Source organism: Pyrus communis, chromosome 12 (genome assembly GCF_963583255.1).
Source record: "Pyrus communis chromosome 12, drPyrComm1.1, whole genome shotgun sequence".
NCBI lineage: Eukaryota > Viridiplantae > Streptophyta > Magnoliopsida > Rosales > Rosaceae > Pyrus > Pyrus communis.
Window position 1 is genome coordinate 18876243 of NC_084814.1, and position 27988 is coordinate 18904230.

The 27988-nt window shown below is 35.6% G+C and overlaps 4 protein-coding genes across 4 annotated transcripts; 2 read left to right on the top strand and 2 right to left on the bottom strand.

Annotated features, from left to right (window-relative positions):
- Window positions 1-733: 733 nt before the first annotated feature.
- On the top strand, window positions 734-2708 carry LOC137710655 (large ribosomal subunit protein uL11c-like). The gene is made up of 4 exons (XM_068449739.1): window positions 734-1115; window positions 1191-1363; window positions 1457-1520; window positions 2354-2708. Exons 1-4 carry the CDS (start codon window positions 878-880, stop codon window positions 2563-2565), a joined length of 687 nt encoding a protein of 228 aa, XP_068305840.1. The 5' UTR covers window positions 734-877; the 3' UTR covers window positions 2566-2708.
- A 2875-nt stretch (window positions 2709-5583) lies between these two features.
- LOC137710602 (metal tolerance protein 1-like) lies at window positions 5584-9025 on the top strand. The gene is made up of 2 exons (XM_068449671.1): window positions 5584-5738; window positions 7103-9025. Exon 2 carries the CDS (start codon window positions 7103-7105, stop codon window positions 8354-8356), a length of 1254 nt encoding a protein of 417 aa, XP_068305772.1. The 5' UTR covers window positions 5584-5738; the 3' UTR covers window positions 8357-9025.
- A 1139-nt stretch (window positions 9026-10164) lies between these two features.
- On the bottom strand, window positions 10165-12519 carry LOC137710604 (protein DMR6-LIKE OXYGENASE 2-like). Its single transcript, XM_068449672.1, has 4 exons — window positions 12191-12519; window positions 11704-11951; window positions 10997-11318; window positions 10165-10575 (listed from the first exon to the last, which is right to left on the bottom strand). Exons 1-4 carry the CDS (start codon window positions 12413-12415, stop codon window positions 10330-10332), a joined length of 1041 nt encoding a protein of 346 aa, XP_068305773.1. The 5' UTR covers window positions 12416-12519; the 3' UTR covers window positions 10165-10329.
- Window positions 12520-17403: 4884 nt separating this feature from the next.
- On the bottom strand, window positions 17404-19461 carry LOC137710950 (mitochondrial import inner membrane translocase subunit Tim13-like). Its single transcript, XM_068450119.1, has 2 exons — window positions 19261-19461; window positions 17404-17725 (listed from the first exon to the last, which is right to left on the bottom strand). The coding sequence occupies exons 1-2, from the start codon at window positions 19372-19374 to the stop codon at window positions 17576-17578; spliced, it is 264 nt and encodes an 87-aa protein (XP_068306220.1). The 5' UTR covers window positions 19375-19461; the 3' UTR covers window positions 17404-17575.
- Window positions 19462-27988: the final 8527 nt, after the last annotated feature.

Below are 27988 nucleotides of genomic sequence, written 5' to 3' on the forward strand. Positions count from 1 at the left end.
TTCTTTAGTTAAATAGGCCTACAACACAACCTTAATGAACTATGTCCCTTTTAAGAGAAATTCATGGACACTCTTGTATTGATTACATTATTGTGCCTTGTTTGGCGAACTGGTTAAAACATGACAAATACTAATGACATGGAAACTTGATTCATTAAAATGGACAAGTGGCCAACTTACACGGGATGGGATTTAATTCCAATCTTGTCTTAACCTGCACACCAAATTGAGTGTTTGGTATAAAAGAATCATATTGGAACGGAAAATATGGTAAAGATGTTATTTTCATTGTATGTTGAAGAAAGAAATCAAAAAATTACGATTAACTTGGAAGGAGGAGGAGATGGATTAGTAAAGAAGAAACTTTTCCATTGCTATTACAGCGGGCTAATTCGACCTCGTGACATAACTCATCCAACTACTTTAATCTTGTTATCACCAAACAATTGATTAGATTAGTGTTGTTCTCTCCAATCTAATGCACTTCACTACAATCCAATCCTAGTCACCAAGCATACCCTCTAGCATATCTCCAAGCTTAAGCCAGCTTTGAAATGATTTACATCTTGACGATCAGATGATAATTGATAGTTGAAGTTTCATTTAGGCGCATCATAAGGTGGCCCGTTTAACTCAATTTGCTCACCTCAGGCTGGGCCATGAACAGATTGCAATCGTAAATCCCAGCCCAAAACGTATTTAACCGTTAAACTGCCACCCGCTAAAACCAGCAAGCAACTACTCTGCTCCCTACGACGTCGTTTGCTCTGCGTTGTAGCGATTGCGGTCGTCTCTTGGAAGATAGGAGTCCACTGGGTTTTATCCAAAACTTTGCCTCCCTTCCTGAGACTCTACTCAGTGAACTCAAACCTCTCCCATGGCGTCCTTCGTGTCTACCTACCACCACGTCCTCTCCCCTCTCTCTTCTCAGAAGACCAACGGCCGCGACAATGTGAAGACTCAACTCTCTTCCTCCCTCTGGGGTTCGCCGATAAGCATAAGCAGCATGTTCTCCTCCAACCCCACCACCTCCCTCCAATTCCAGACCCGGCGGCGCCTCAGCGTTACCGCCATGGCTCCGCCGAAAGCCAAGCCCGGCGGGAAAGCCAAAAAGGGTATTTCAAATTCCCTATTCGTTTCGTCTCCGACGAATTTGAGTTCGTTTCGTTGATGGGTTTTCGGTTTTGCAGTGATTGGAATGATAAAGCTGGCGTTGGAGGCCGGGAAGGCGACTCCGGCTCCGCCGGTTGGGCCGGCGCTGGGTTCGAAGGGTGTAAATATCATGGCTTTTTGTAAGGATTACAATGCCAGGACGGCGGACAAGCCCGGCTATGTCATTCCAGTTGAAATCACCGTCTATGATGTTAGTCTGTGTTACGAATTTGGTATAATTGTTCAAAATATTTGGTTACTTTTTGCAAGATTGCGACTTTGTTATCATATTTTTTGATGGCAGGATAAGAGTTTTACTTTCATTTTGAAGACCCCACCTGCTTCGGTTTTGCTTCTTAAGGCTGCAGGTATGGTTGTTTTCTGTTCTATCATTGTGCCCTCTATCTGTTTGATGTGTTGCTCATGCATTGGCATTTCGTTGTACCGGAAGATATGTTACCGTGTTTATTTTGTAATTGCTGCTGCTCAATCAGTGGATAAATGCAGATGTTCTTGTGATAAGCTTTGTTTGTATTTCGTGCTCTCAAGTTGTTTCGAGAATGTTATATCTTATCAATAAACAAAAACATGAAAAATGAGGGAAAGTAGTGGAATGAAAATTGGTGTTATGTTTTCATGGCTGGCTGGCCGTATTTATTGCCAAATAGGTACTCATGTATTTGTTTTGATGTGTTAAAAGTTGGAAGCATTTTGAATTACATGAAGAAAATGAAGAAAATTTGATCAATGTGAGGAATGTGGAGTTTGCCGTTATGATTTGGCCATTGAGTTTTCAGCTGCCAATTAGTTCGGAATAGTATCTCATTCGATTAAGCCATAAACTTGAGCAGCTACCATAATTTCCAGAGTGAAGATTAGATGAAGTTAACCTATTAATTGGTTTTGATTATATCTGTCTCAGCCACTGGTTTGAGAACTATCCCTATTCTCGACTGGTTGAAATAGTTCGGCTTGTTTATTATAGTACATAAGTTCTCTGTGTAGGACGCTCATTCTTTATTTAAGAACCCACAATATCAACATAGTATTAACAATGTCCCAATATCATTGTCACCTCATCGATGTTCATCGTAGGACCAGTCACATAACAATATTGCCCTCATTAAAAGCTCTTCCTTGCCTGAATTTGGTTACCATAATGATGCAATACTTGTTTATCAATGCTGTGGATGATATATAGGAGCGGAGAAAGGTTCAAAAGACCCGAAGATGGAGAAAGTGGGAAAGGTCACCATTGATCAGCTGCGAACAATTGCGCAAGAAAAGCTGCCGGACTTGAATTGCACGACAATAGAATCCGCAATGAGAATCATAGCAGGCACTGCAGCTAATATGGGGATCGATGTCGACCCTCCTGTTCTAGAACCCAAAAAGAAGGAAGCTCTGTTGTAATTCTGCTGCCAACATTTTGTATCCTCGATTAGGCTTTGTTTCTTAAATCACATATTGTAAGATTCTACAGGGCTGATGGAAGTCAGCATGTAAAAACTCTCACCTCCAGTTTTCGTTATTGGTTATAAAATTCTAATTCTTCATCCTTTTATTCCATATTGCTGTGGTTTCTTTTCTCTTGACCTCTTTTTACCGTATTTTTGGGTCCCTCCGGGTCCATTGTAGCGGTTGTTGGAAGATAAAGCGAAAACTGACTTCTACTTCAAGCAACCTGAGATCAACTGGGAATGAGGGAATTGATATCCTTTCCTGATCTCTGTTTCTGGAGTCCAAGGTCAGGAGATCCCGGCCGTTGAAGAGAGAGATCCGAACCTTTGATTTGTGTAAGGTGGGCCATGGGTTAATGAGGGTAGGACTTAAAATGAGTGATTCAGATCCTCTGGTCCTTGGGTTGAGTTTTTACAATTCAAGCACTCTGTAACCTAGTTGATGGTAATTATCTGGTTATCAAGAAATTGAACTTGAAATTTCTTTCAACATTGAGAAGAGAAGTGTCAGGAACCATCACAGAGTGACCCGGTGGTTGGAGATGAATTCCAGGTTCGTATTCCACATGGCAAGTCCTGAATTCAATTCTTGATGCTGGTGAATTGCACAATGGTGACAAGGCAAGGTCGAATTGTCTCTGTGAGTTTTTCCAGCCCCCATAATAGTGGCCGTGACGAAGTCACCGGCTGGTCCCCTTTTTAAGAGAAAAGAAATGTCGGTGGACCTTATAAATACAAACGATATTTTACACTAAAAAGAAAAAGAGACCAAACCAAAATGTACTAAGCAGACCTTAACGACCAATCGACCTTTTGGGTATTATTCGGCTTCATTATTTGGATTTGGAATCTGGATTTATAAATTGAATAAGACTCGGTGGAATACGGGTGTTGTCCACCAGTTTGTTTTCTGCCCTGCTTCATAATGGAGTAGGATTCTCTTAATTGAATGATCACGGTTAAATCACGTTAAAATTTTATATTAATTTTTTATAAAAAGAAAAAAACAAAATATAAAATATAAAAAGAAGGAAGTAAAGAGGATGAAAAGATTAGAGAAGAGAATCCTAATCCCTTTATAATTGTCCATGCCAGGTCTGATTTTCCCTTTTTTGTGTGTGCGTTGCGTTTAATAATTGTGCCATTGACCAAACAAGAAAATTGACATTTGAAAAAATGGACTATTCATCCGCATGCTGTGGAAGATAACATTGCTGATAACCAACTCAAAGTGCTATTTCTTCATAAATTCATTTACTTTTTTTTAGGATTATACTTTAGTGCTGATTTATACACTTTATCCACACTATACTTTTCGTTTTTTAAAGTACTAATTACAGTAGAACTTTGATAATTTAATAACTGATAAATTAATAATGCGAACTCAAAGTTAAGATGTTGAAGATGTTTTTGCATTTTTTTTAGAATTTTCTGAAGGGAATTATTATTAGCATTCTAAAAATCTCATTTTACGCTCTTAAAGTGTATTTTTCTTTCTAATTATAGAAAGATTGGAGTGCAAAATGAGATTTTTGAAGTGCCAATAACAATTCCCTTTCAGAAAAGCCTATTGTTTCATAACAAAGTCGCATAAGAAGGCGTTCTGTCAGAACTAAGTTGTGTAACAAGGATGAATAATCGATGAATTTATCAAATTTTTACTTAATATGACCAAAGCGCAATGGAAATGTTGCTCATTTTTTACTAAAAGGTCACAAGTCCAAGTCGTAGAAATAACATATTTGCAAAACAAGAATAAGCTGTATACGATAAACGTTTCTCTTTTCCTCTTCACATAATTCAAATGGTTGTATTCCCACTGGTCCTGCAAAAAAACGAAAATTGACAATATTGTTAGAAGATTCACAGAAAACCTCCACAATCATCTAGTTTGGGACCAAGTTACAATTATCTTCTCTCCTCTTCTATGTTTTGCGGTGGAAACGATATGTTGGGTATCATTCGATTGAATATCTGCACAAAAAAAAGATACCATACACACGCATGTATGTGTTTCAAAAATTAAGAGAGAAAAAAAAAATGCATATGTTGCATTATGCATTTTAGTTTGTATAAAACTTGTGGTACATTTACACAAGGGTAATCGGAATAAAAAAAAGAAACTAAATTTCGATTGGAGTACTCCAATATTTACTAAATATTGGGAATTAAAAATTTTAGTAGCATCCACACAAATTTTAGAATCCTACTCTAAAATTTGGAATAATTGGATTTTCTACAATTTGGAGGGAATTGAATTCCGGGTTGTTGGAGAAGCCGGAATAGATTTTTCCTCCCCGTTGTATTTCTTAAATTTCAAGATTGTCTTCTCATTAACCTAACACCAAATTTTGTTCAATCAATAAAACACAAGTAAAAAATAATTAAATTTAAAGTTTTCTCACGAAATTAAAATAAAAGTTTTACCAAAAAAATAAATCAAAATAAAAGAATTAGCATATAAAATAGATTACTAGAATAGAATCATTTTAGTAATCAAATTGATTCATTCCGATTGACATGAATTACTAAATAACTTTATATAGTTCAACATTATTTCTAAAAATTTAAATAAACAGTTTTAATAAAAATCTGATTCTAATTCCTCTTCGTATACGAATTCGTTAATGAGCCAGGTTCTTATTGTATTAGTATAAAACTAATCATTAAGGAGACAGCGACTATTAAAATGTTATTAGACTGTTGAAAGGACTATAAAAAAAAAAACAATCCAGTGATTGGCGGCCCAAAAGCCGAAAGCCTTTTAAAAGCAAAATAATAAAATCAGTCCTTTATTGTCATTGATTGAGAAGCAAACAAGGAATGCAAATCATCATCAAAAGGACAGACAATATTTACACAACCCGGGACTCTACACTCTAATTTTTACACCCATCTGAAACACAAAGTTGGGATTTTCAGCCCATTATCTTTGAATATATATATATATATATATATATATATATATATATATATATATCCATCAATATCAAGTTCCAAGCCTCAATAATATTCTGAGAATCTGAGGACCCCCGCCGTTCTTTTGTAGGTCAAATTGTATAAAACCAAAGATCCGCCTATATTATCTGCTTCCACTCCCCCTATTGAGCAGTACTGCATTCAGAGGTATCTCTCTCTATCTGAATTCATTATGTCATTGTTCAAGTTTCGATTTTTATGTGCTGAAATCCATAAATCCGATGTCTTTTCGATTACCCAGATCCTGAAATCGAGGGAGGGTTAGAGTTTTCAATGTTATCTCATTTGGGTTCTGTTGGATTGGATTGGATTGCATGTTTTGGATTTTCCTCTGTTTTTTTCTTCACTTTTTAGGTGAAGTTGCTTGATGGGTCTCGTGATTTTTGTTGGTTGTGTTAATGCACACGTTGCCCATGAGTATAAAGTTTTCTTGCTTGCAAGTTGGGTTTTTGAAAGATCAGTTTCCATAATTTATATGATTTTTATGTTCTTTGATTAAGGTACGCATTCTCTGTTTGTCTGCTTGCTTAAGATTGGTGTCCTTTGCTTTGCTTCCCACTGAAAGTTTAAGATTTTGTTCTAAGTTTTTTAGTTTAAGGACTTCGCTGACAGAGGATTGCTCAATCATACCCTCTCCTCTATATTATTTCATGTTTGCCTCGTGATGTTTTTTCAGTTTATTCTTATGTATAATGTATCTGAATCGAATTTTCGTGATGAGGCGGTAGCTGTACTGTGTTTTTCTTCAACTAAGTAGGTAGTGGTTATTGTATAAGCATTAATGTTGCAGTGATGTATATTGTTTATGCTTCAGACGAATCATACCATATGTTTGTTGTCGAAAGGGTCACGGTGCTTGACGTACATGAAGGAGCACTGCCTAAAATGCTTCTACACAGAAAAATACCAAATACAATTTTCAGTACTTTTCTCCCTTCAATTGTTTGTGGCTTGGTTTGATTCTTGTTGCAAATTTTTGGTTGTAAACTCCTTGCACTTTTGGCGTATGAGCTAATTTTCGGATTTGAAGTGCAGTATTTGTAGAAGCTGTTTATAATCTTATTGAACCTGTGATTATGATTTGTTTGGTAGACAAATGTACATTAAGTAGGTTGGATTTGGATATATGGAGGATGGTTGGGTAAATATCGGATTGAGCAGAGTGCATTACAACCTTTGTCTACAGTTGGAGTATTCTGTTAGGCGGCTGTTGTTCAAATAAACTAGTTAGGGAGGTTACATAAGAAAACACATATTTTCATTTGCTCCTATTGATTTTGAGGACAGCCAATGAGAAACTTGTTGAGGTGCTTGTTTTCTTTATATCGTTGTCGTTTGCTGTCTTGTATTCGTTGAGTTAGCTCTATGTTGTCTTTCTCCCGCTGTATTCTCAAGCTTCTTTTTATTAATTAGCATGTGATTTGTATGTTTATATCTAACAAAGATTTACAGCATTTGCCTTATAAAATTGACTAAGGCCCCGTCTCTTTACATTTCTTGTTGCCTTTCAGATGGAAGCTCAAAATTCTGGGAATTCGCATATGATTGAAGTATGTGGTGATGTGCAAGATATGGATATGAGCTTGGGTGGGAGAAAAATTTGTGGAGATGGACCGTGCGGATTTTCAGATGCTAAAACCAGTTCCAAAGATGCACAGGAACGGTCAGCGTCCATGCGGAAGCTTTTGATAGCGGTTATCCTGTGTGTCATTTTCATGAGTGTGGAGGTTGTTGGGGGTATCAAAGCCAACAGTCTTGCAATTCTCACTGATGCGGCTCATTTATTGTCAGATGTTGCTGCATTTGCAATTTCTTTGTTCTCACTTTGGGCATCAGGATGGGAGGCAACTCCTCGTCAGTCTTACGGTTTCTTCCGGATTGAAATACTTGGTGCTCTTGTTTCCATTCAGATGATTTGGCTGCTTGCTGGGATCCTTGTTTATGAAGCCATTGCAAGACTTATCCATGACACTGGTGAAGTTCAAGGCTTTCTCATGTTTGTTGTTTCTGCGTTTGGTTTAGTGGTGAATATTGCCATGGCACTCTTATTAGGTCATGATCATGGGCATGATCACGGACATGGGCATGGCCATGGTGGGCATGGTCATGGACATGGTGATCATAATCATAGTCATGAGGATCATGATGACACACATAACCATGGGATTACTGTGACCACACATCACTCTCATCATCATATTCATCATCATGAGGTGCACTCGAATCATGATGACAAACACCATCATACCGAGGTAGTTAACATCTCAGAACCTCTGCTCAGTCATAGCTCTGAAGGTGAAAAGAAACAAGTAGGCAAAAAGAAGCAACGAAACGTCAATCTGCAGGGGGCTTATCTTCATGTACTTGGCGATGCCATTCAGAGTATTGGAGTGATGATTGGTGGAGGGATTATCTGGTACAAGCCTGAGTGGAAGATTATTGATCTGATATGTACCCTTGTATTTTCAATAATCGTGCTGGCGACAACAATCCGGATGTTGAGGAACATTTTGGAGGTTCTGATGGAGAGTACTCCTAGAGAGATTGATGCCACAAAGATTGAGAAAGGTCTCTGCGAGATGGACGAGGTAGTTGCCATTCACGAGCTGCACATATGGGCAATAACTGTTGGGAAGGTGTTAATGGCTTGTCATGTTATCGTTAAGTCAGATGCTAATGCTGATGTGGTGCTGGAAAAGGTTATAGACTACATCAAGAGAGAATATAATATCAGTCATGTAACGATTCAGATAGAGCGACAGTAATGCTGGAGAGAGACGATTTGTCTATGCCCAACCGTTATAATTAGGTCAGTCGGGTGTTTTTAAGACTTCAATTTTTTCCCCACAGTTGACAGATCATAATCTGTTATCTCATTGGTTTGCTCATAAGTTCCTTGTTTTTAAATCTACTTATCTCGTGAATGCATGAAAGTTTAGTATAATGTCTTTGAAACACAAAAGATTACAATAACGAAACATCTCCAACCGGAAACTACATATTCTTAAAAAGCAGAACAAGCAACTCGAATGTCTGAAAATCCTGCTTCTTTTCCCAAACTTTTGTAATTCTCTCTGCTCTCCTTCCCCATTGCATTGGTATTCGTTAGGTACACATCAAACTGAAACAAACTTCTAGCAATTCTTCAGTATCATCAAGCATCGATCGTCATTTGCAGAAGTTGAAAGTTGTCGAAAGTGCAACCAGTCGAATGATATTGGGTTGCATCGATTTGAACACGAAACTAAAATGTAGGGGTAAGAGTAGTATAGAAAATTTTGACAAAAAGGATTATCTCATCCAAAGTAGATGTTTGCTTTTGAACATGCTCTATAAATAAGGAATTGAATAATTCTCAGAAACCTCACCTTCATGAAAATTGCATTGCCATTCGGAATCCTCACAAACATATCTCCTGCAGTGTGCTCTATACCTGAAGCAAAACTCTTCCGTAAGTTAGCAAAGCAAAGCGAACTACGAAGAGCTACACGAGATTGTCCGATGCTAAGCAAAAAATTTACCTCATACTGCATTGGCACCTTTCAAGCCATTAACACCTTCCCAACAGTTAACACGAGATTGTCCGATGCTAACCATTTGAAAGATGCATCTTTCAAATGGTACCTGCAGAAATGGTGACATGAATATGACCGCACTGATGATGCAAAAGAAAAGAACATGTTCAGCTCTTTACCTGCAAATCATAGTCTGATATGTATACCGAAGTAATTCGTTTAAAAACCAAAAAGGAAAAAGTTTTGCACGAGTGTCAGACTGCAATCCGGGTTGTGGAGAGATCGAAGCTGAGAAGCTATTTGGGAAGGCAAAAGCAGGGCTCCGGGGCAATCTCTGTGTATGATGTCGAGCACACCAAACAATATATGGCTGCTTTAAGCACCATGGGCAATACTGATCCGCTTACCAATTGCATTGCATATTGGGAGTGAGCTTCCTCTTCTCCATTAATGGTGGAGATTTTCAGCTGTTTTTTTCCTTCTTTTGGAGTTTCGATTTTTTGTTTGGAATACTGGTTTATATTGCTGTGAAAAATTATATAGACTTGAGAGGTGAAAAGGGTTTTCAACTTCATCAGATTCTGATATTCTTAGTTGCTAATTGAAGAATTTGTGACATGAGACTAATCTGTGTTACCTTCTGTCTTTCTGGGCTTGACTACACAATGTTTTTTTATTTCAAAGTCGGTTTTCTTCTAGAAAACAAAGAGATGTCGCGTATTTTCTTTTAATTAAGAGATCATGGATTAGTACTTATGTATAAAACGAGTTCGATACTAAATTATTGTGGATGACCTTTGTGTTTCTACCTCAAGTATTATACTTGGCCCAAGCTCTAGGATTCTCACTCCCCCATTCACAGATGTTCTCATCTTATTTTCTTCTATTCCTTTAATGAGTTAAATAACTATTTATTGAGTTTGAATACTTGGATATTAACCAGAAACATAACACATGGTAATTCGTGATTGAACGGAGTAAGGAGCTCTTCAAGTCATGGCCTTGAGCCATATTCTCAAATAAAACTAATAGTTGTAGCAAATTCGAATCGACATCAATAATATCAACATCATAGTCATATTTTATAGATTGTAATTTGAATTCGTATATATATTAATGAACCTAAGAAAAAGCAAGAGTCGAAATAATTTCAATAAATATTCCAGATAAATAGGACAATTTTTAATGTAATATTTGCACTTAAAAAAAAAGACAAAACATGTTCATGTGGGTTTGAACAAGTCTAAGCAACATTCACTTTCAAGTCCTCTATTCCAGAATTTTTTAAAGTATTCAGCATAAGTGAAGTTCCTGAACATGGCTTGATGGTCATGGTTGATGAGCTCCTTGGCAGGCCCAATCATTGCATCTGGTGCTGGACAGTAGAAAGTTGGGATCGATATCCTCTCCGAATTACAATTTACCACGGCCCTATGCAGCACACTCTTGTACTTACCGTTGCTAATTACCTAATACCAAATAAAATGGTAAAAAAAAATTTTTAAATTCAATTACAGTTTACTCATGTACATGTCACAAAAACTTTGTCCCTCTACTTGGACAAGTTTCCCTTGCTAGGGATAAATGAGTTTAACCATCCCGAGCGTAATGCAACCATCTATTATTTCTCTCCTCATGTCAATTGGCTAATGGAAAAAAATCAAGATTTCACGCGCTGTGACAGGGATCAATTAGCTAATGGAAAATATTTTGGGGGATTTTTTTAATATGCTCTTAGAAATTCTATACACTAGATCATAGATGGTCTTTTGGCCATTAGATCCTTCATCGTGAATCCAGTAACTGAAATTTAAAGGCCAAAATTCTCGCTTAATAGGATACATCAAAACATAGTAAAATTTTCGATATTTAGACGGATATAATGTTTACCTGCATCATATCACCAATATTGACAATGAAGGTGTTGGGAATGGGGTTGACAGCAACCCACTTGCCATTTCTAAGGACCTGCAACCCAGGCACCTCATCTTGGAGAAGGATGGTAATTAGGTTAGCGTCCGTATGTCCAGGCAATCCATAAGTCAGCTCTGGCTGTGGACATGGTGGATAGTAATTCAAAGCCATATGTTGTCCTTGCTTTCCCAATGCCTTAACAATATAGTTCTTTTCCAAGCCCAAGCTCTCTGATATGCCCTCAAGCAATCTCAGCACTAATCCTCTCACACTTGTGCAGTACTCACCCACTTGCTCCCTGTGAACAAACAAAGTGCCAGCTCATTCAATTGTATGACTTAATTCATTAATAAAATAACTCTAACCTAGCAATGTTCTCTTGTCAGACTGTGAATTTAGATCATTAATTGGTTTTTTGTCAAGATCTCTAGTTCATATTCAATTTTGACAAGATGAGCATTTGTTTCGCAACGTGAGCCGACAAAAGAGCGCTACTTGAGATGATTACAAAAAGGCACCCCTATTTAACTAAGTTAATGAATTCAATTTGGATAATATGCTCTTGTTAGACTATGTATATCTGTTTAGATTCTGACAAATATAAGTCTGGTAAGAGAATGTTAGTCAATTTGAATATTTGAGTACTAACAGAAGACGATGAGAAAGAGGCACCCCCTATTTACCTGAACAACGGGGGATTGTTAGGCCATTCTTGGACATAGTCTTGAAGTGGGAAGCAATGCAGTCTAAGGAAGTCCCTCCAGTTGGACAATTTTTCAGTCCTGACATTGAAACTGGTGGAGAGCCTGGTGGTCTTAGAAGGGTCATCTGAGTACATCTTCAACCTCTCACGTTCTGGTAATTTGAAAAACTCTCTTGCTATACTCAACATGTTTTTGATCATTGTCTCTGGAACTCCATGATTTTTCACCTGGTAATAAAAAGGTTTGTGCATAATTTAGTTATTTTATATAATAAGACTAATAGTACTCATATACGTACTCAGACTAAACAAGTAATTAAGTATAAAGTGGTGGGATACACACACACACACACACATACAAGGAAAAACAAAGGCACTAAGCAACAGGCATGCAAAAGAAGAAAAATAGTGTGTCGAAATCATTTCCCGAAGTATATACATATGTGTGTGTGTGTGTTAATTATTACCAGGAAGAAACCATCAGTTTGGCATGCTAGACCAATTTGTTTGATAATATCAGAGTGCTTGGGGCCATGGAGGTCCTTGAGATCAATGAGAGGAATGGAGGAGGCATCTGATGTCTGAACATCAGTAAGATTTGGACGGTCGGAGAAGGGTCTGATGTAGTTTGAAGGGACATGGTTCACACCAGACATGAGGTCTGTGAGCAGTAGCTTTGTTGTGGAAGCCATTTTGCTTACGACTGAAGAGAAAAGTTGCAAAACTAAGGAAACTTGCAGGTTTAGTGAACGGGGGCTTTGGATCCCTATCCCTTTTTATAGAATATGAAGAAAGCACTATTATATAGAAAATGTTTTTTTTCCCCAAAATTGTCACATTAGTTTAAGAACTATATATATATGCCTTGAAGGGTAATTGCTAGAGAGGTCAAATTTCTAAGTTAAATTTTGTAAATCAAACAACGTAAATATTGATGATTAAATTATTATTTAGGGTAAAGTACAAAAAACTACCTCAACTATTGGTCTCACGACACTTTCATACCTCATCTTACGAATTTCCCAGTTAAATGCTGACTTAGCTTGAATTAGGACCCACTTTCTATTCAAAAATTAACAAAATATTATTAAAAACTAAAAAAAATCATTTAATATTTTTTAAATATTAAAATAATAATAATAAAAAAAAAAAACCAAACAAAACTTCCCCTCTACGTGCCTTCTCTCTTCTCCCCCATTTTCATCTCCCTTCCTTTTCTTCCTACCTGCTGCAACCTAGAAAAAAGAAGGAAAAAAAAAAAAAAAAAAACAGAAAACAAAACTTTGTCCCTCCCCCCCTGGTCGTCCGGCGCCCTCTCTCTTCTCCCCCCATGTTCATCTCATTTCCCCTTCTTCCTACCTGCTACAACCTAGGAAAAAGAAAGAAAAAAAAAATTACACAAAACTTTGTCCCCCCCTGGGGGCGCCCTCTCTCTTCTCCACTATCTTCATCTTCTTTCCTCTTCTTCCCCCTATTTGCTGCAACCCAGAAAAAAAAAAAAAAAAAAAAAACCAATTGTCTTTCCCTGCACCCACCCTCCACACCTAACCTCGCACCCACCCTCTTCCCTCCTCTACACACCCCACTTCTTAAATCCACACCCATTCCCCCAATTTTCTCCGCGCCTAGGTTCTCCACTCGCGGAATCGGCCTGGCAAACAGGATCTGGGGTTTTTTTTTTTTTTCTTCTTCTTCTTCTTCTTCTTCCTCCTCCTTCTTCTTTCTGGGTTGCAGGGGGTTTGATTTTTTTTTTTTAGGGGGGGGGGGTGGGGGCGAACTGGGTTGGGATAGAGTGTGGATCAAGCCACGTCAGCATTTAACTAACAAATTAAAGGCAGGCTAACGGAATGTATAACATTGACACAAATTCGTAAGATGAGGTATGACATTGTCAATTTTAAAAGATGAGGTATGAAAATGTCGTGACACCAATAGTTGAGGTAGTTTTTTGTATTTTACCCTATTATTTAAGTCTTGATTAACATGCTTATTTTTTATTTGTAACACATCATTTGGTTTGTGAATTTAATTTTAAAATTTAATCTCCCTAATATTATCCGTGCTTTGATACATGAAAAGTTTAGGAAAAAAAAAAATTCAAATATACATAAAATTATAGAAGTCAACGTCAGATTATTACTTGTATAAGTATAAAGCTCCGCTGAGCAATTGTTTAGCTTGTGAAACATGATTTAGCTCATCAACTCTTTAATCTTTATCCTGCTGCAACAAAAAATTTCGCATCAATCTTGCCGTCTCATGTGAGCTCACTTTCTGCTGCTGTTATAGTACATGTGATAGTTTAAGAACATGCCTCTCACGTTCAACACTACAAAATGCCATACATAATTTATTGTGTGTTGTACATTTGAGTGTAATTTTTTCTTGTATCTCTCTTCACGTGTTTTACATAAATTAAATTGACGAAAACAAATTATTTTTTTATTTAGTTGAAGTATAGTTTATTTTCTCTCTTATTATGTAATATATCTTTATATCTAAGCTATCATAAACATATGCTCCTTCATCATAGAGTACATCTGTTTCTCATATCTATCTCATGACATAACGTAGTGTGTCTATCTCGTCTATACTAACCATTTGCCCTTTATCTATAAAGATATAGCAATGCAAAGAAATCATTAGTTAAAAAGATGTATGCTGTACGTGTCTCTCCGTTCCGTGAGTTGCGTTTAGATGTTCGGCCCCAAAAAATGAGTTGGGTTTAGTTGTTCTAGTTGATAGGTCGGCATGCACCAACCGTTGCTGACACATGTGATGTAGATCCACCAACTTCTCACTGGAGTACAGGCAGATTTATGTGATGCTATGTCATTCATTAATGCGATTTGTTTGCTTAAAGGAATATTCAATTTAAGACTTTTTAGTTAAAATAGTTCAAGAGATTTGCATAACACATAACTTTGATTCCTGAGATTTAAAATCAATAGAAGTGATCTCATTGTCCACCATCCATTATTTTGGTCATTCTGTTAAAAAACTCCGTTAAGTTAAGGGTATAACACATAACTTTGGTATCGGAGATTTGCATACCACATAATTTTGGTCATGAGATTTGCATAACACATAACTTTGGTCTCTGAGATTGTACACCATCCATCATTTTGGTCATTCCATGAAAAAGCTTAGGGACCACTTAACAGAGATTTTTAATGGAATGACCAAAATAATGGATGGTGGACAATCTTAGGAACCATTTCTATTGATTTTAAATCTCAGGGACCAAAGTTATGTTATGAAAATCTCAGAGACCATTTTGGCTAAAAAGTCTCAATTTAATAGAAAAGAAATGTGAAGGAGATTTTTTTATTAATTCTCTATACCTCATAGTTTAACGTCAATTATCGTGTTAATATTGTAAATATTCTGTCAGAAACATGAAGCAACAAAAAATTCATAAATAATCTTACTTTAAGAAAATCTTCTTAACATTTCTCGTAAATAAAATGCAGTAAGGGAAATAGAAGGATGAACTACTTTTTTAATTGAAATAGTACTAACCTTTTTAAATGAGGATTAGATGTGGGGTTCACACTACATTAAACTTTAACGATCTAAACCGTTTATTTTGTCAGTCTCGATTCATAGATTATCCTTGCAAAAAGTCAATTCAATCCAAACTCATTTGCCTGTAATTATTAAGATAAAATTTCATTGTTTCTTATATAACAAAGTATTCGTTAATTTCTTTGAACTCAATTAGATGTCTTAAACATTTTCGATTTGGCTAATATTTTGCAAGGATGATCTATGAGGTGCAACTTGAAAAATAAAGGGTTCAAATCATTAAAATTCGATGTGGTGTAAATCCTACAACTAATCCCTATTTTTATAAAAAAAAATAAAAATAGAAATCTCTTCCCTTAAAGATTTTCTATACACACACATATAAAACAACATAATTTCATTTCAATCAGATGTCATATTTGACAGTTTTGTTTTGATATGAGGAAACATACGGCTGAAAATATTAAATTCAATTTACATAGTTTTGTTTTTTTATTTTGAAAGCTTAAGAAAAAGTTGAATAAAAGTGCATGATTTTAGAGACATGTCTTTCTTTCCGTCTCAAATTTTTTTTCACACAAATTGTAGCATGCGTGGTAATATGTGGAACTGTAATCAGTTAACAATTTAATTACGTAGTTATTTTATTTTGCAGGTGAAGGAGTTTGAATTTAAAACGTCTTATATAATGAATCAATAATCAATCAATGAAAGTTTCCAAAAAAAGAAATCAATCAATTAATTAAACGAATGAATGTCCCAAAATCAATAATATTGGGCCGGCAGTAGAGAGTTGGCAGAAGAAATGGACAACAAAAATAGAAAAATGAGTTGGCAGAAGAAATGGACAACAAAAATAGTGACAGAAGAAACACGTATCAATGCGTTGGCACCGCCATCCCCATCGGTGACAGATGACAGTGAAGTGTTTGATGGGATTTGAATTCTATACGGATCTAAATTGTGAGGATCCCATCGGTGACAGATGACAGTGAAGTGTTTGATGGGATTTGAAATCTATCCAGATCTAAATTGTGAGGATTATAGGATCTTCAAATTCTAGCCATTCATCGTACATTATATAGTCAGAAATCATTTGAATTTTTTTATTTAAAATTAAACAAAAACAGTGCCTAACAAAAATTAAACGCGCGATGTACGATGAACGGGTAGAATGTGAGGGTTCATATGATCCTCACAAAGAGGATCATGAGAGGATCCTCATCCCTAGTGCATCACGAAGAAGAAACAAAATGGAAACAGAATGACGTGGAAATTGATAATTAAATATTAATTAACATATTTATATTTTTATAAGAAATACATCATTTAATTTAAAATTTTAGTATCCAAAACCTTACCAACAAGAAAATAATTAGGCTCTCCTATTCAAAAGAAAAAAAAAAGAAAATAATTGGGGTGGCCCACACTTAATCGTAGTCAGAATCTAATTACCATGACAAGCTAATCAGCTCTGTCAGCGGTAATGAATGAGGTAATCAAAGTGACATCACAATATCAAACGTCATTCCCAACCACTCCATGATGTAAACCAAAATAAAAGAAAAACAGAGACAGAGAAATGAGACCAAAAAAATAGAGGATGTGATCCTTTTGGTTTAAACCATTGTTCGAAGAGGAACGATATGGATAGCAAAATTCGATTTCACGTTTTGTCGATCTTATTGACATGTAGAGTAAAATTTACACATATTTTTATTTTATTAATGAATGATGTCATTGTAACGATATATGTGTCATGCATATTTTCTTGTTCAGTCGCTTATAAGCATCAAATTGTGAGGAATGAGGATCAATCAGCAAGGGCCAGAATCAAAGCAATTGCATATGCATGTACCGACACGACTGATCCTAGCACTGCCCTTGTTGTATATTGGTTCGTTGGGGTATTAGTACATTCAAAAGTTTTCGAGCCAACTTTAAAGCAAAAAATCATAGGTTTTCTTTTCAGCCACAAGATCAGAGTTTATTAGGTAAAAGAAAAAAGAAACGTTAGGTAACACCAAACCCAATGGATGCACAGAAGTTGGTAATCCGTTACTTATGCATTAGTTGTATAGTTTTAGCATATCGATCAACAGAACTTCCAACCGAGCAGATAGATCTAAATCAATATGGAAAGAGGACGTGCGACGGAGGAAGAGAGTCTCAATAGCTAAAATTCAAGTACAAAAATCCGCAAGTAATGTGAATCGAACATCTGTTCCAATGAAAATATTATCTTCGAGATACAATACAAATCGAAAGCAATTTTCTCTGGAAACATCGACCTGCGTCAAGAAAGCAATTTACACCCCGTAATCTCATTGGGATGCACTAAAGAGAGCTTTACTGATGATGCCAGTGGCCTCAATGTAGCGATCCATACATCTAGAGATGCAGCTACTCTCACTCCCACCTATGCTTGTTCCCGGTTTTGTGATGCACTTATCAAAGCATTTTGACCTCAGAGTCTGAAAAATGGAAAACGGTTTGGGAGAAGAAAAGACAGCGAAAGAAAAGAGGTACTAGCATATAGAAAAACACTAAGAACACGAAGAAGTTTATTTGGTATTCAATACCGTGACAAATAACACCGCCTGTAAATTTGGTACAGAAAACATATGATGGCGTGACAATGTTTTAAGACCTTGAAAGGTCCTCATCTCTAAGCATATGCATACACATGGAGATATACGAAACACTCACCGACCATCACATTCATCTAAGCTATCTATGTAGGAACACATTCACATGCAGTTTGGTGGGGGATTTGCCCACAACTGAGATTGCAAGTAAATACATAGTTCACATCCAACATTAGGGAACTTTTCCTACGGTAACTTCCCAAGAATATGCAACTCATATGTAATCATATGACGCCTCAGGAACATATGCATACGTGTACGCTGCATATGTGTGTGTCTTAATCAGCTCATAGCCTAGGCTTGGAAAACACAAGGAAAATCAGAGGGGAAAAGAAATATAGGCACGATGAGCAGCATTTGCTATTGAACAATACTTGGATACTTAAAGGAGGAGTAGGAGTTCCTAATCAAAATTGTTTGTTGCCGATTCATGAACTTTGTGTCTATGATTGGAACCATTCATATTATAAATCACTCTATATAGATCACCAACGAAAAAAATCAATTAAAAATAAGATCGTTTAATCATTGAATTGTATAAAAACAGATGAACATAATTGGCAAAAGCATTACAAACCGTCTATGTATTTGCTACAATACATTGACTAAACAACCTTAGTTTTAATTCATTTTTTTTGCAGAGATATCTTTACAAAGTGATTCATAATGTGAACATTTCCAATCACAAGCACAAAGCTCTATAATTCGAACACGAAGAGTTTTTGAGTAGGAGTTCCGACTCAATCTTGAGTAGCCAAACAATAACCAACCTATATTTGGATAAGGGGATTTCAAAATACCAAGGAACTTTAGAATCAATTGTTAAAAAGCACTACAAGAGGACTACCGATGAACTAATCAAGCACTATCAAGCACTACAATGTTACTACTAAAACACTACAAAGAAACTAAACAAAAGACTTTCAATGGAACTTTGAAAGTTCTACAGTGTATTGCATAGTCATTAACAATTTTTTTTAATGCATTCCTAACAAATTTAGATTAAGTTTCGAGGAACTTTATAGTCCCTCGTTCAAACATAGGGTGTCCCTATACCACGCATCAAACAAATAGCCAGACAACCTCACCCCGAACAACTAGCATCAAAAGAACAACAATTTATACCTTAATGCCTCTACATTTGCAGTTTTAAACTGATATTACGAATTCCGTACCCCAATCAATTACACATCAAACAAAAGAAGGTAAGCATTCTAAAACAATCACAAAACAAGTGAACAACATAATCAATTAATTTGTACCTCAACTCAAAGATTAAATCTTTACAAATAAACCCAATACAAAACATAATGATTTAAATTTAAAACCCCCAAAAATTGAAGAAATAGAGAGAGAAGTACCTCAAGGAACTCCTCGGCATAAGCCTGAGCAAGCTGGTTCTTAAGCTGGTCCTTGAAGGCGTCAGGGTTGAATTGGCCTGAAGAGCCGCCTGACGGTGATGAAAACGAGTCCATATCTGACTGACTGTTCTCCTCTCGCCTCCACAACCCACAGAGACAGGCAACCCTGTATAAATCCTCTCTTCTAAAACCCTACACAACCCAACCCCCCCATTCGGTGCTATTTCTATTTGCCCCTGTTTCGACAGATTTTGGAGTTTGGGCCCAAAATATGCTTTTCGGAAATCTGATTGCTTCTGGTTCAAGGCCTAATCTTTCTACCTTCGGCCCTATTGGGTTTGAATGTCTCTAAGGTCCATTGTTAAGTTTTCAATTAGTGGGTCGAAACCCGAAAGTCTTTATTGATAGGAGGAAGAAAGTTTGAATTTGGAACATAGTAGGTTGAACTGTTGATAGAGAATGAGGATTTTCTCCGGATCCTCTTTGTGAGGATCCCAGAAATCCATTAATAGTGTCCATTCGTCGTACATCGTGCAGTAAAAAATCATTTTAAAATTTTTATTTACAATTGAACATAAATAATATCTAACGAAAACTGACAGCATAATTTACGATGAACAAATACAATTAAATGATACTTTAAATCCTCACAAAGAGGATCCATAGAGGATCCTCATTCGGTTGAAGAGACATACTTTAACCACTGAAGCAATCATCAAAAGTCTATTTCGTTGTTGGGACAACTTAAAAAGCAAGATGATATAATGTTGTATTATTATCAATTCATGTCACCGGTGAGGATCCAAGTGGCATCCAAGAGAAGCATTCTTGAATAATTAATCGTAGGATTCTCCCTTCTATTGACAAATGATTTTTATGATGAATGCTCACATTTTGATACGTCTTATTTTTATTGGCTTTTAATCATTAGAAATCTGTAAACTACAAAATATGGTTGGAATAGTTTTGCAAGGAGTTCCAAATGTCATTTTAGCGGAAAATTAACATAAACTAGAGCATGATTGAAATGCTTTTATAAGATCCGGGGAAGCATCAATTCTTACCTTTTTAGCTTATGTGGGGTGTATTCAATTGAGATCTTTAAAGATTTTAATGATTTATAAATTCATGAATTTTGATGGAGTTTAATAAATTTATGTACTATTTTATTTGAATTTTTTCAAAATTTCAAGGAAAGAGGTAAGATTTGAGAATGCATAAAATACACTATGAAATCTCTCAAATTCCCTTGAATTCTCCATCTTTAAAATCCTTTAAAATCAAATTTTAATTGAATACACTTGGAATGTTATACTCTCTTTTAAAATCCTAATTGAATATACCTAAAGTTTTAGATAATCACTAAAAATTTTGACTAAATACACCTAGATTTGTAAAAAGAAAATTTCTTAAAATTCTAGTTGAATACACCTCAGTTTTTTTTAGATTTTTTTAATTACAGACACAATTGGGTCATTAGTACTACAGTCAACTGGCCTTCACTTGTAACTGAGAGGGTAGTAGGCATTAGACTATTAGGTATTACTTGTCTCTTGTAAGCGGGACATCCATCTTCAGCTTGACTCTCCTAATAGATACACCCCAATGAGCTTTGGCAATGTTGTTGATCAATTCCATAATAAGTAATGTTTTACCCACTCTAGCTTTAGAAAGATTGAAGGATTGAAGCTAAAGATGAAAATTTTCAAGTGTTTTACTCTATCAGCTTATTGTATGACTTAACTTAACTCTTCACTTCCCATTATGCTTGTATCAAAATAATTTATAGACACAAGTGGAAGTTTGAGACAAAAGAAAACTTGGGCTTTAGGCTTGTAATTCAATCCCAATTGTCAGCCCGCTATAATGGGTTTGATATTTTGTTTCGACACATCCCAAACTGTCCTCTTCGTAAACCCTGACACTATACACCGAGACGTCAAAACCTAAACACGATCTCATCCATTATTTAAGCCCCCAAATTAAGCATTCAGAAAAGTATTTGCAGCTAAATTAGTGCTTGATTACAACTTCTGCTTATATGTTGGTTAACAAATCACTTCAAATCTATTTTGGCCCACAAAAAAGAAAAAGAAAAAAAGAAGATCCCGTATCTGCAATGTAAATTAGGATTGCTGCTCGATCAACCTTTCGGTCTTTCTGTTTGTTTAATCATTTCCAGCTGTATTTAGATGCAAAAAAATTTCCTTTAAGATGAAGATGCAGATGAATCATGCATGTAAGACATGTAAGAGAGAGAGAGAGAGAGAGAGAGGAGGAAGATGCATCATGTAAGGCATGATAGCTGCTAACGGGAGGGTAGAGTGAGATTGGCCTACTTAACTGGGTGGTCCAATATTCAAGTTTCTGAGAGGCATTGTCCTATAAATCTATCACTCTACAACAACATGCATCAAATACTACTAGCTCATGATAATTACACAGTTGCTATATAATTGCATTTTCTTTTCATCAGTCCATGCATGCATACAGTTAGTACAAATATATATACTGAATGAGAATAAAGGGTATTAAATTGGCTGGTGAGGATAGGATAAGACGAGAGAGATGCGAGGATGTAAGGTAAAAAAGTCTCACACTGATGAAATGAGAAATTTTTCAAAAACTTATAAGAAGTTGGGCTACTCTTCATATTGCTAATTGGTTTAATAGTGGAACCTCAACTTTCTTTATGTTGTCGTAACAGATTGGTCCACGTGTGAAGCCTAACGGTTGCACGTGCTCCATGTCACTCAACTCATGTTGTCCACGTGTTTGACTTGAAAGTTCTCTAGAAGTGAGAAGACGTGTAAGGATATGAAGGTAAAAAGTCTCACATTGATGAAAGAAGAAACCTTGGAAAGACTTATGTCCTAGAAAGGAGAAACCTTGCAAAAGCATCGAAGAGATTGGATTACTCTTTATGTTATCGATTGGTTTTATAATGTAACGTCAACTTTTTCAAAGAGAGAGGGAGTGTGTGTGCGTTTGTATTGTACGTGTAGTCCAGCTAAAAAGCTTCATATGGACGCATATGATACATATAGTCACGTCACTGTTTGAACATGAAGGGTAATTAAGGTCGTGCCAAGAATTATATTTTGTGTCATCAATGTGAAGGAACCACATCTTAGAAATTGGGAAAGTGACGAAGGGAAACGAATTAACTATATTTTGGTCTAATTTATGATTTTTGGGTATTTGATTACATATTTCAAAGGCAAACTAACACTTTTTTTTTTAATTTTAATTATATATATATTAATAAACATGTTTAAAAGTTAAGAAGTGAAACAATTTATGTATTCTATTTAAGTCAACAAAAAGGAACTCAAGAATCAATACAAAAAAAAAAAAAAACACACACACACACACTTTTCAGAGGAAAGGATTCCGCCGAGCCGAATAAAGTTTCGTTGGGCAAATAATAATTTTTGGCAGTGAATCAAAATAATTTCAATTCACATTCCTTGTAGGTAACATGTAATTTGATTTTTTTTTTTTTCTGTATGCTCTTAACAAAAATCATGAACCGATGGATCAGAAGATAACAGTAGTACTGACCCAACCTAATATGATCCCAAGTCCCGCAACCCTATAAACCCTAACCCTAGGTCTAGAGTGGGGTGAAGAGAAAGGGAAAAGGAGAGGAGAAGAGAGGGAAAATTTTGATAAAGGTATAAATAAGTACAGGTAAGGCTTAACGAGAGGCATGAGATCAAACCCTATAAAAGCTTAGGTATTGATCTTTGTCAATGGGTGCTTAGGGTTAGGGGCTCTACTAGTAACTCCAACGAGTGAGACATCATAGTCTAGTCCCCCATCCCTCTGCACAATATTGGTTCATTTACATTGATATGCATGCAAGCTAGCTAGCTGGTGCTCTGGGGAAAACACAAATTCATTTTATGGCTGGGACTATGTGCAATGCCTAGCTATATATAAACATTTTATTACCTACATTTTATTTACTTATTTTGTTTCCTTTTCGATTCATTTCTAAGATGTTGAAAATAACCTACTTTAAGGGTTGGGGTGTGGCCTTTCTTTCTTTTTCAGATTTTAGCTAACCAGACCGATCATATGTTGCAATTTTATAAATATTCCAAACAGTATGATTATGGTATGTTTTCGAACTATCCCTTTAGATTGACAAGAATTTTTGGTGTGTGACGACAACATCACATGACGTGTTATGGGATTGATAGCCAACAGATTTATCATTTGGGGTATATTTTAAATAAGGATAAATTGCACAAACGACACTTAAACTTTTCCAACTTTGACTACCACATAACCTAATTTTTATTTTAAATTAATTAACTACCCAAACTTTATATTGTGTTGCAATCCGCTGCCCAGCTCTTTTCAAGGGTGTTGCAATTGCACAAAACTAAATAATTCTAGAACCTTTTGTACATATTTCCCTATTAATAAATATGCATGTATTAGAAATTTAGAAAATTACGAATTTGTAAGTCTACAATTAGTGGCGAATGCAGAAAAATGTTATTTTGGACGCGGGCGCCCGCGAGAGTGGGGAGGGATTCATTAAGAATAGCGCACGCAGAGTTGAGTATGCAAATTGGCATTTCATCTAGCCTTAGTAAGTCTGATGTCATTTGCAAAGTCATATTGTACGCCCATCGATAGATGCCAACAATTTTCGAGTGAGCATGTCGACTAATGTTAACAGCTTCTGAGAGAGTATGCTGACAGATGCCAACATATGTTGAGTGAGTCTATCGACAAATGCTCATAGAAATGCATACAAAGACATGAGGCTAGCAGCTACCATGAACAGTGCCCATAAAGGCAATTCGTCGATCAGTTGGAGGACAACTTTTAATGCCATCTTAGATTTTTTAAAGAGCTACACCCAACTCTTCCACAGAGGATTTTTAAGCTTGGGAGGATCATGTAACCCACCTTACGCCAAGGTGAATTTACCCCTGACTAGTCTAATACCATAACATAACATATGTATCTATAATAAGATATTTACCCTAAATGTATAGACCAATGTATACATATATGTCCCACCTATTCTTGGAAAGCCTTGCCCTCGAAGGACTCATATGCGTAAACCCTACCTAGTTTTAGCATCTTAATTATTTTGAAAATGAGAAATGCTAAGGATATTTTTTTAAAGTGGAACTCTTTATGGACTCTCTATCATCTTATAGTTTAATGTTAATTCTCGTGTGAACATTATAATACATTGTGCAAAAAACATGAGGTTGAAGAAAGTCCTTGGAGAGTTCCATTTTTAAAAAAGTCTTCCTTAGCATTTCTCTTTCAAAATATAGGAAAGGTATAAGGAAGAACTATCCTTTCCTGACCTGCAGGTAGCAATTAAAAACGAAAGATATGTAGGTAGGTATTAGAAACACAAATTAACTTTCCAGTCATATATATACAATTAATAGCAGCTTAAATAATCGGCCTATGATAATTATTCCTTACGCCTAATTAAGTTCCAATTATTCCTTAGCCCATAGTTTGATTTGACACTAATACGTCGTGCTACAGCTAGGTCACCAGCCAATTTGGCTACATATCAAACTAGCCACTTGTTTATGAAAACTGTTAACAGATGATCAAGTGCCTAAACCCAATTAACTAGCTACAAATAGTAGAGAACCAGACCATTGCAAATTGGCAATATTTTAAAAGGAATTCCAAATCAAGCAATTGAGCATCGGTATACAGTTAATGAAGTTTTTTTTTAAGTATAATCACTAATTAAGTTTTATCAAGACGAAAAAAAAAAAAAAAAAAGCCCAAGGATGACAAATAACCACACAGCTGTCACCAGATATTCCTGGTGATTTTCCCCTATCTACGCCATTTTTTTTTAACTCTCTAATGCATTAGATTTTTTTTCTCATACAAAATTAAAATATTCGAACGAAAAAGATCGAACACACAATCTCAAGTGTATAATGAGCGACCAATACTTGTAATCACCTAAAACGTTTTCCATCCTACGCGGCCATCTTCAATTATCCTTACCTAGCTCTAGTGTGATGTCTCGTCTTCACTCTTCCGCATATGCATTCAGTATTAGATGCTTTCAACAAAAACCGTATATATGCAAGTAGTGATTCATCGCTTAATTTAGAGACTTAACCATGTGTTATAATGCACCATACACATCTACATATACATATTAAGGTTTTTTTTTTTTTTTTACTTGAAAAATGGGATCAATTGGTGACAAAGTTATGGCAGTCCACTCAGTGATGAAGCCAGGAATTGTTGGGTGGAGGGGCAAAATTTAAAAGCATAAAAGGTTAAAAAAGTACTGTAGACAACCAAATCCTTTAAAATAGTATACAATATTAATATTGTTCATAATCTATCAATACAAATAAGTTCCAGTTATTATCGGCGAAGTTTCATGTTATCAAAAAGAGGTATAGTACCTACGTAAAAAATTTGAGGTCACCATAAATCCGAGGTCTTGAAGATCAAACATGGTATAGTACCCATGTGAATATCACAATGATTAGTCTTTAATTATGTATCTTTAGGCATGACACCACAACCATCTTGTAATGCATCGTTAGCTTCCACTGAATTTCTTCATCAAAAACATTTCACCAGAATTTCACTTTCAATTGACACTCTAACCCCTAATATAGAAAACATATTTTGAATGATTCATAGCACAAAAGTTAATATTTATACAATGTATATGGTTAATGTACAAGTAAGAATCTCATCCTATATAGGTACAATCATATCGAGTAACAATATTAATTCTCATCCTTTGGAGTTACAGTTGATTTTGACAAGATTCCTTCTCCAACCCCTAAGTCTTCCACCCATATTTTATAGGACAGTCAATTTTCATCGAAAACCTCTGCCACTTAGCATATAAAATTTAAAAAAGAAACATAAAATTTCATATTTTCTCCTGGTTTAAATAAAAATGATGGCTTGTAAAATTCTATTTGATTTTATGTTAAATTTTTTTATATTTATTTTCTTATAGTTTTCTTTTTAGGTGAGGTCAGAAGAAAAAATTGATCATCCTCGTTCAAAACACAAATCATCTTTGTGGGAATCCTAGGGAAACTCACATCATCATGGCCGTTCATCGTACATTGTGCGGTCAGTTTTCATTAGATATTATTTGTGTTTAATTTTAAATAAATAAATTCAAAATTATTTTTGACCGCACAATGTATGATAAATGGCTAGATGTGAGGATCCCTAGGATCCCCACAACTTGAATCCAAATAGGATCCAAATCCACACTCTCCCACAAACTGTACCGTTTTGTTTATTTTTTATTTTTTAACAAATCCCATGTCCAATCGACGTCGTTTGACCTGGGTATTTTAAGAAAAAAATTAAAATGCATATTTCGTAAAACCATAACCAAACTAGCAGCAGAGCCGCAGTGCACGACCAGAACCAAAACCATCCCAGATTCCGGCAGGTTCAAAAGATCAGAGGGGTGGTATCATCACTCTCAATGGCGATTTCTTACAAGTGGAGGGGCGGGTGTCCCTCCTTACCCTTCTGTAGCTTCGCCACTGAGTCAACCCTTTTAGGATCGTAAGACTCATAGAGACATTTCAGCATTCCTCTACCCATTATCATGTCAATATATATAAACGTTTAAAATTAGATTAGTTTTTCAAATTCTCAATGATGATTTTTGAAAAGTAGCAAAAATATAATATCCAACAAAGATTTCACTAGAGACAATATGTACTTGTCAAAGAAAACAATGTTATCATGTGTAACTCTGATAAGCGAGAACGTTCCGTACGTACATATATTTAGGGCGCTCATGCTTTTCTATACTATATACTCTTTTTTTCTTTTTCCTATATGTATAAGAGGAGCAAAATATCGATAAGAGCAATCTGTTTATTATAAGAAAAACTAATAAAAATGGTTTGAAGAGAAAACTAATGAAAACGGCTTGAAAACTTTGAGTTTTAACGATAAGGACAAAATAAAGGGTAAGATGAATAGTACCATGATTCATTTTTTAGTGCAAAAATGTAATTTTTTTTTGTTAAAATAAATAGTACTGTAAGCTTTTCGTTAAAGTTTCCTTTATTATATTGGCTAAGAGAAGCGTGACGAAGGGATTACCACAAAATATTTCACAATGAGAAAATGAAAAACAAATACATCAAATCCAGATATTGTCATAGTTTTTTATTATCTTCAAATAGAAGCTAGGGAAGGCATCACATGAAAAGCATATAATAGAATTGCATAGAATTCTTGTATTTTTTTTTTAATTTTTTTTATCTCTTACTAGTTGTCTAGCATAAGAAATAAAGAAAATAAAAACTATAAGCTAATTCAAAAAGAAATACGGTCACCAAATTAACTTGAGGCTGTGAAGAAAAATGTTGCGTCAGAAAATTAAGGGTTCTTTGTTAGGGCTTCTAAGCAATTACACAACCTTTTACATTGCCAAATGATTTTAGGGTAAAATTTTAGCTTTCTTTAAGCAAATTAATTTACACGTGAAGCTCAACGACCACACCTTCATGACACCCAATTAAATCGTCACACGTGAGGAGGTAAGGATGTGAAAACACTGTCCCACATCAGAAGTTAAGAAACCTCACAACTGCTTATAAAGATTTTAGACACTCTAGTCATTGTCAATTAATTTTAGAGTGGAACCTCAACACTTCCTTCAATTAATTGATTCTTAGTTGCTAGCTAGCCTTGAAGTTAATGGCACATG

Excerpts from the sequence above, each read along its gene's own strand:
- LOC137710602 (XM_068449671.1), top strand. The coding sequence starts at position 7,103 with ATGGAAGCTCAAAATTCTGGGAATTCGCATATGATTGAAGTATGTGGT.
- LOC137710950 (XM_068450119.1), bottom strand. The coding sequence starts at position 19,374 with ATGGACTCGTTTTCATCACCGTCAGGCGGCTCTTCAGGCCAATTCAAC. Across the intron at positions 17,726-19,260 it reads ATGCCGAGGAGTTCCTTGAG|ACTCTGAGGTCAAAATGCTT; the intron begins GTACTTCTCTCT and ends TCCATTTTTCAG.
- LOC137710655 (XM_068449739.1), top strand. The coding sequence starts at position 878 with ATGGCGTCCTTCGTGTCTACCTACCACCACGTCCTCTCCCCTCTCTCT. Across the intron at positions 1,364-1,456 it reads TTGAAATCACCGTCTATGAT|GATAAGAGTTTTACTTTCAT; the intron begins GTTAGTCTGTGT and ends TTTTGATGGCAG. Across the intron at positions 1,521-2,353 it reads TTTGCTTCTTAAGGCTGCAG|GAGCGGAGAAAGGTTCAAAA; the intron begins GTATGGTTGTTT and ends GATGATATATAG.
- LOC137710604 (XM_068449672.1), bottom strand. The coding sequence starts at position 12,415 with ATGGCTTCCACAACAAAGCTACTGCTCACAGACCTCATGTCTGGTGTG. Across the intron at positions 11,952-12,190 it reads AAACTGATGGTTTCTTCCTG|GTGAAAAATCATGGAGTTCC; the intron begins GTAATAATTAAC and ends TTTTATTACCAG. Across the intron at positions 11,319-11,703 it reads AACAATCCCCCGTTGTTCAG|GGAGCAAGTGGGTGAGTACT; the intron begins GTAAATAGGGGG and ends GTTTGTTCACAG.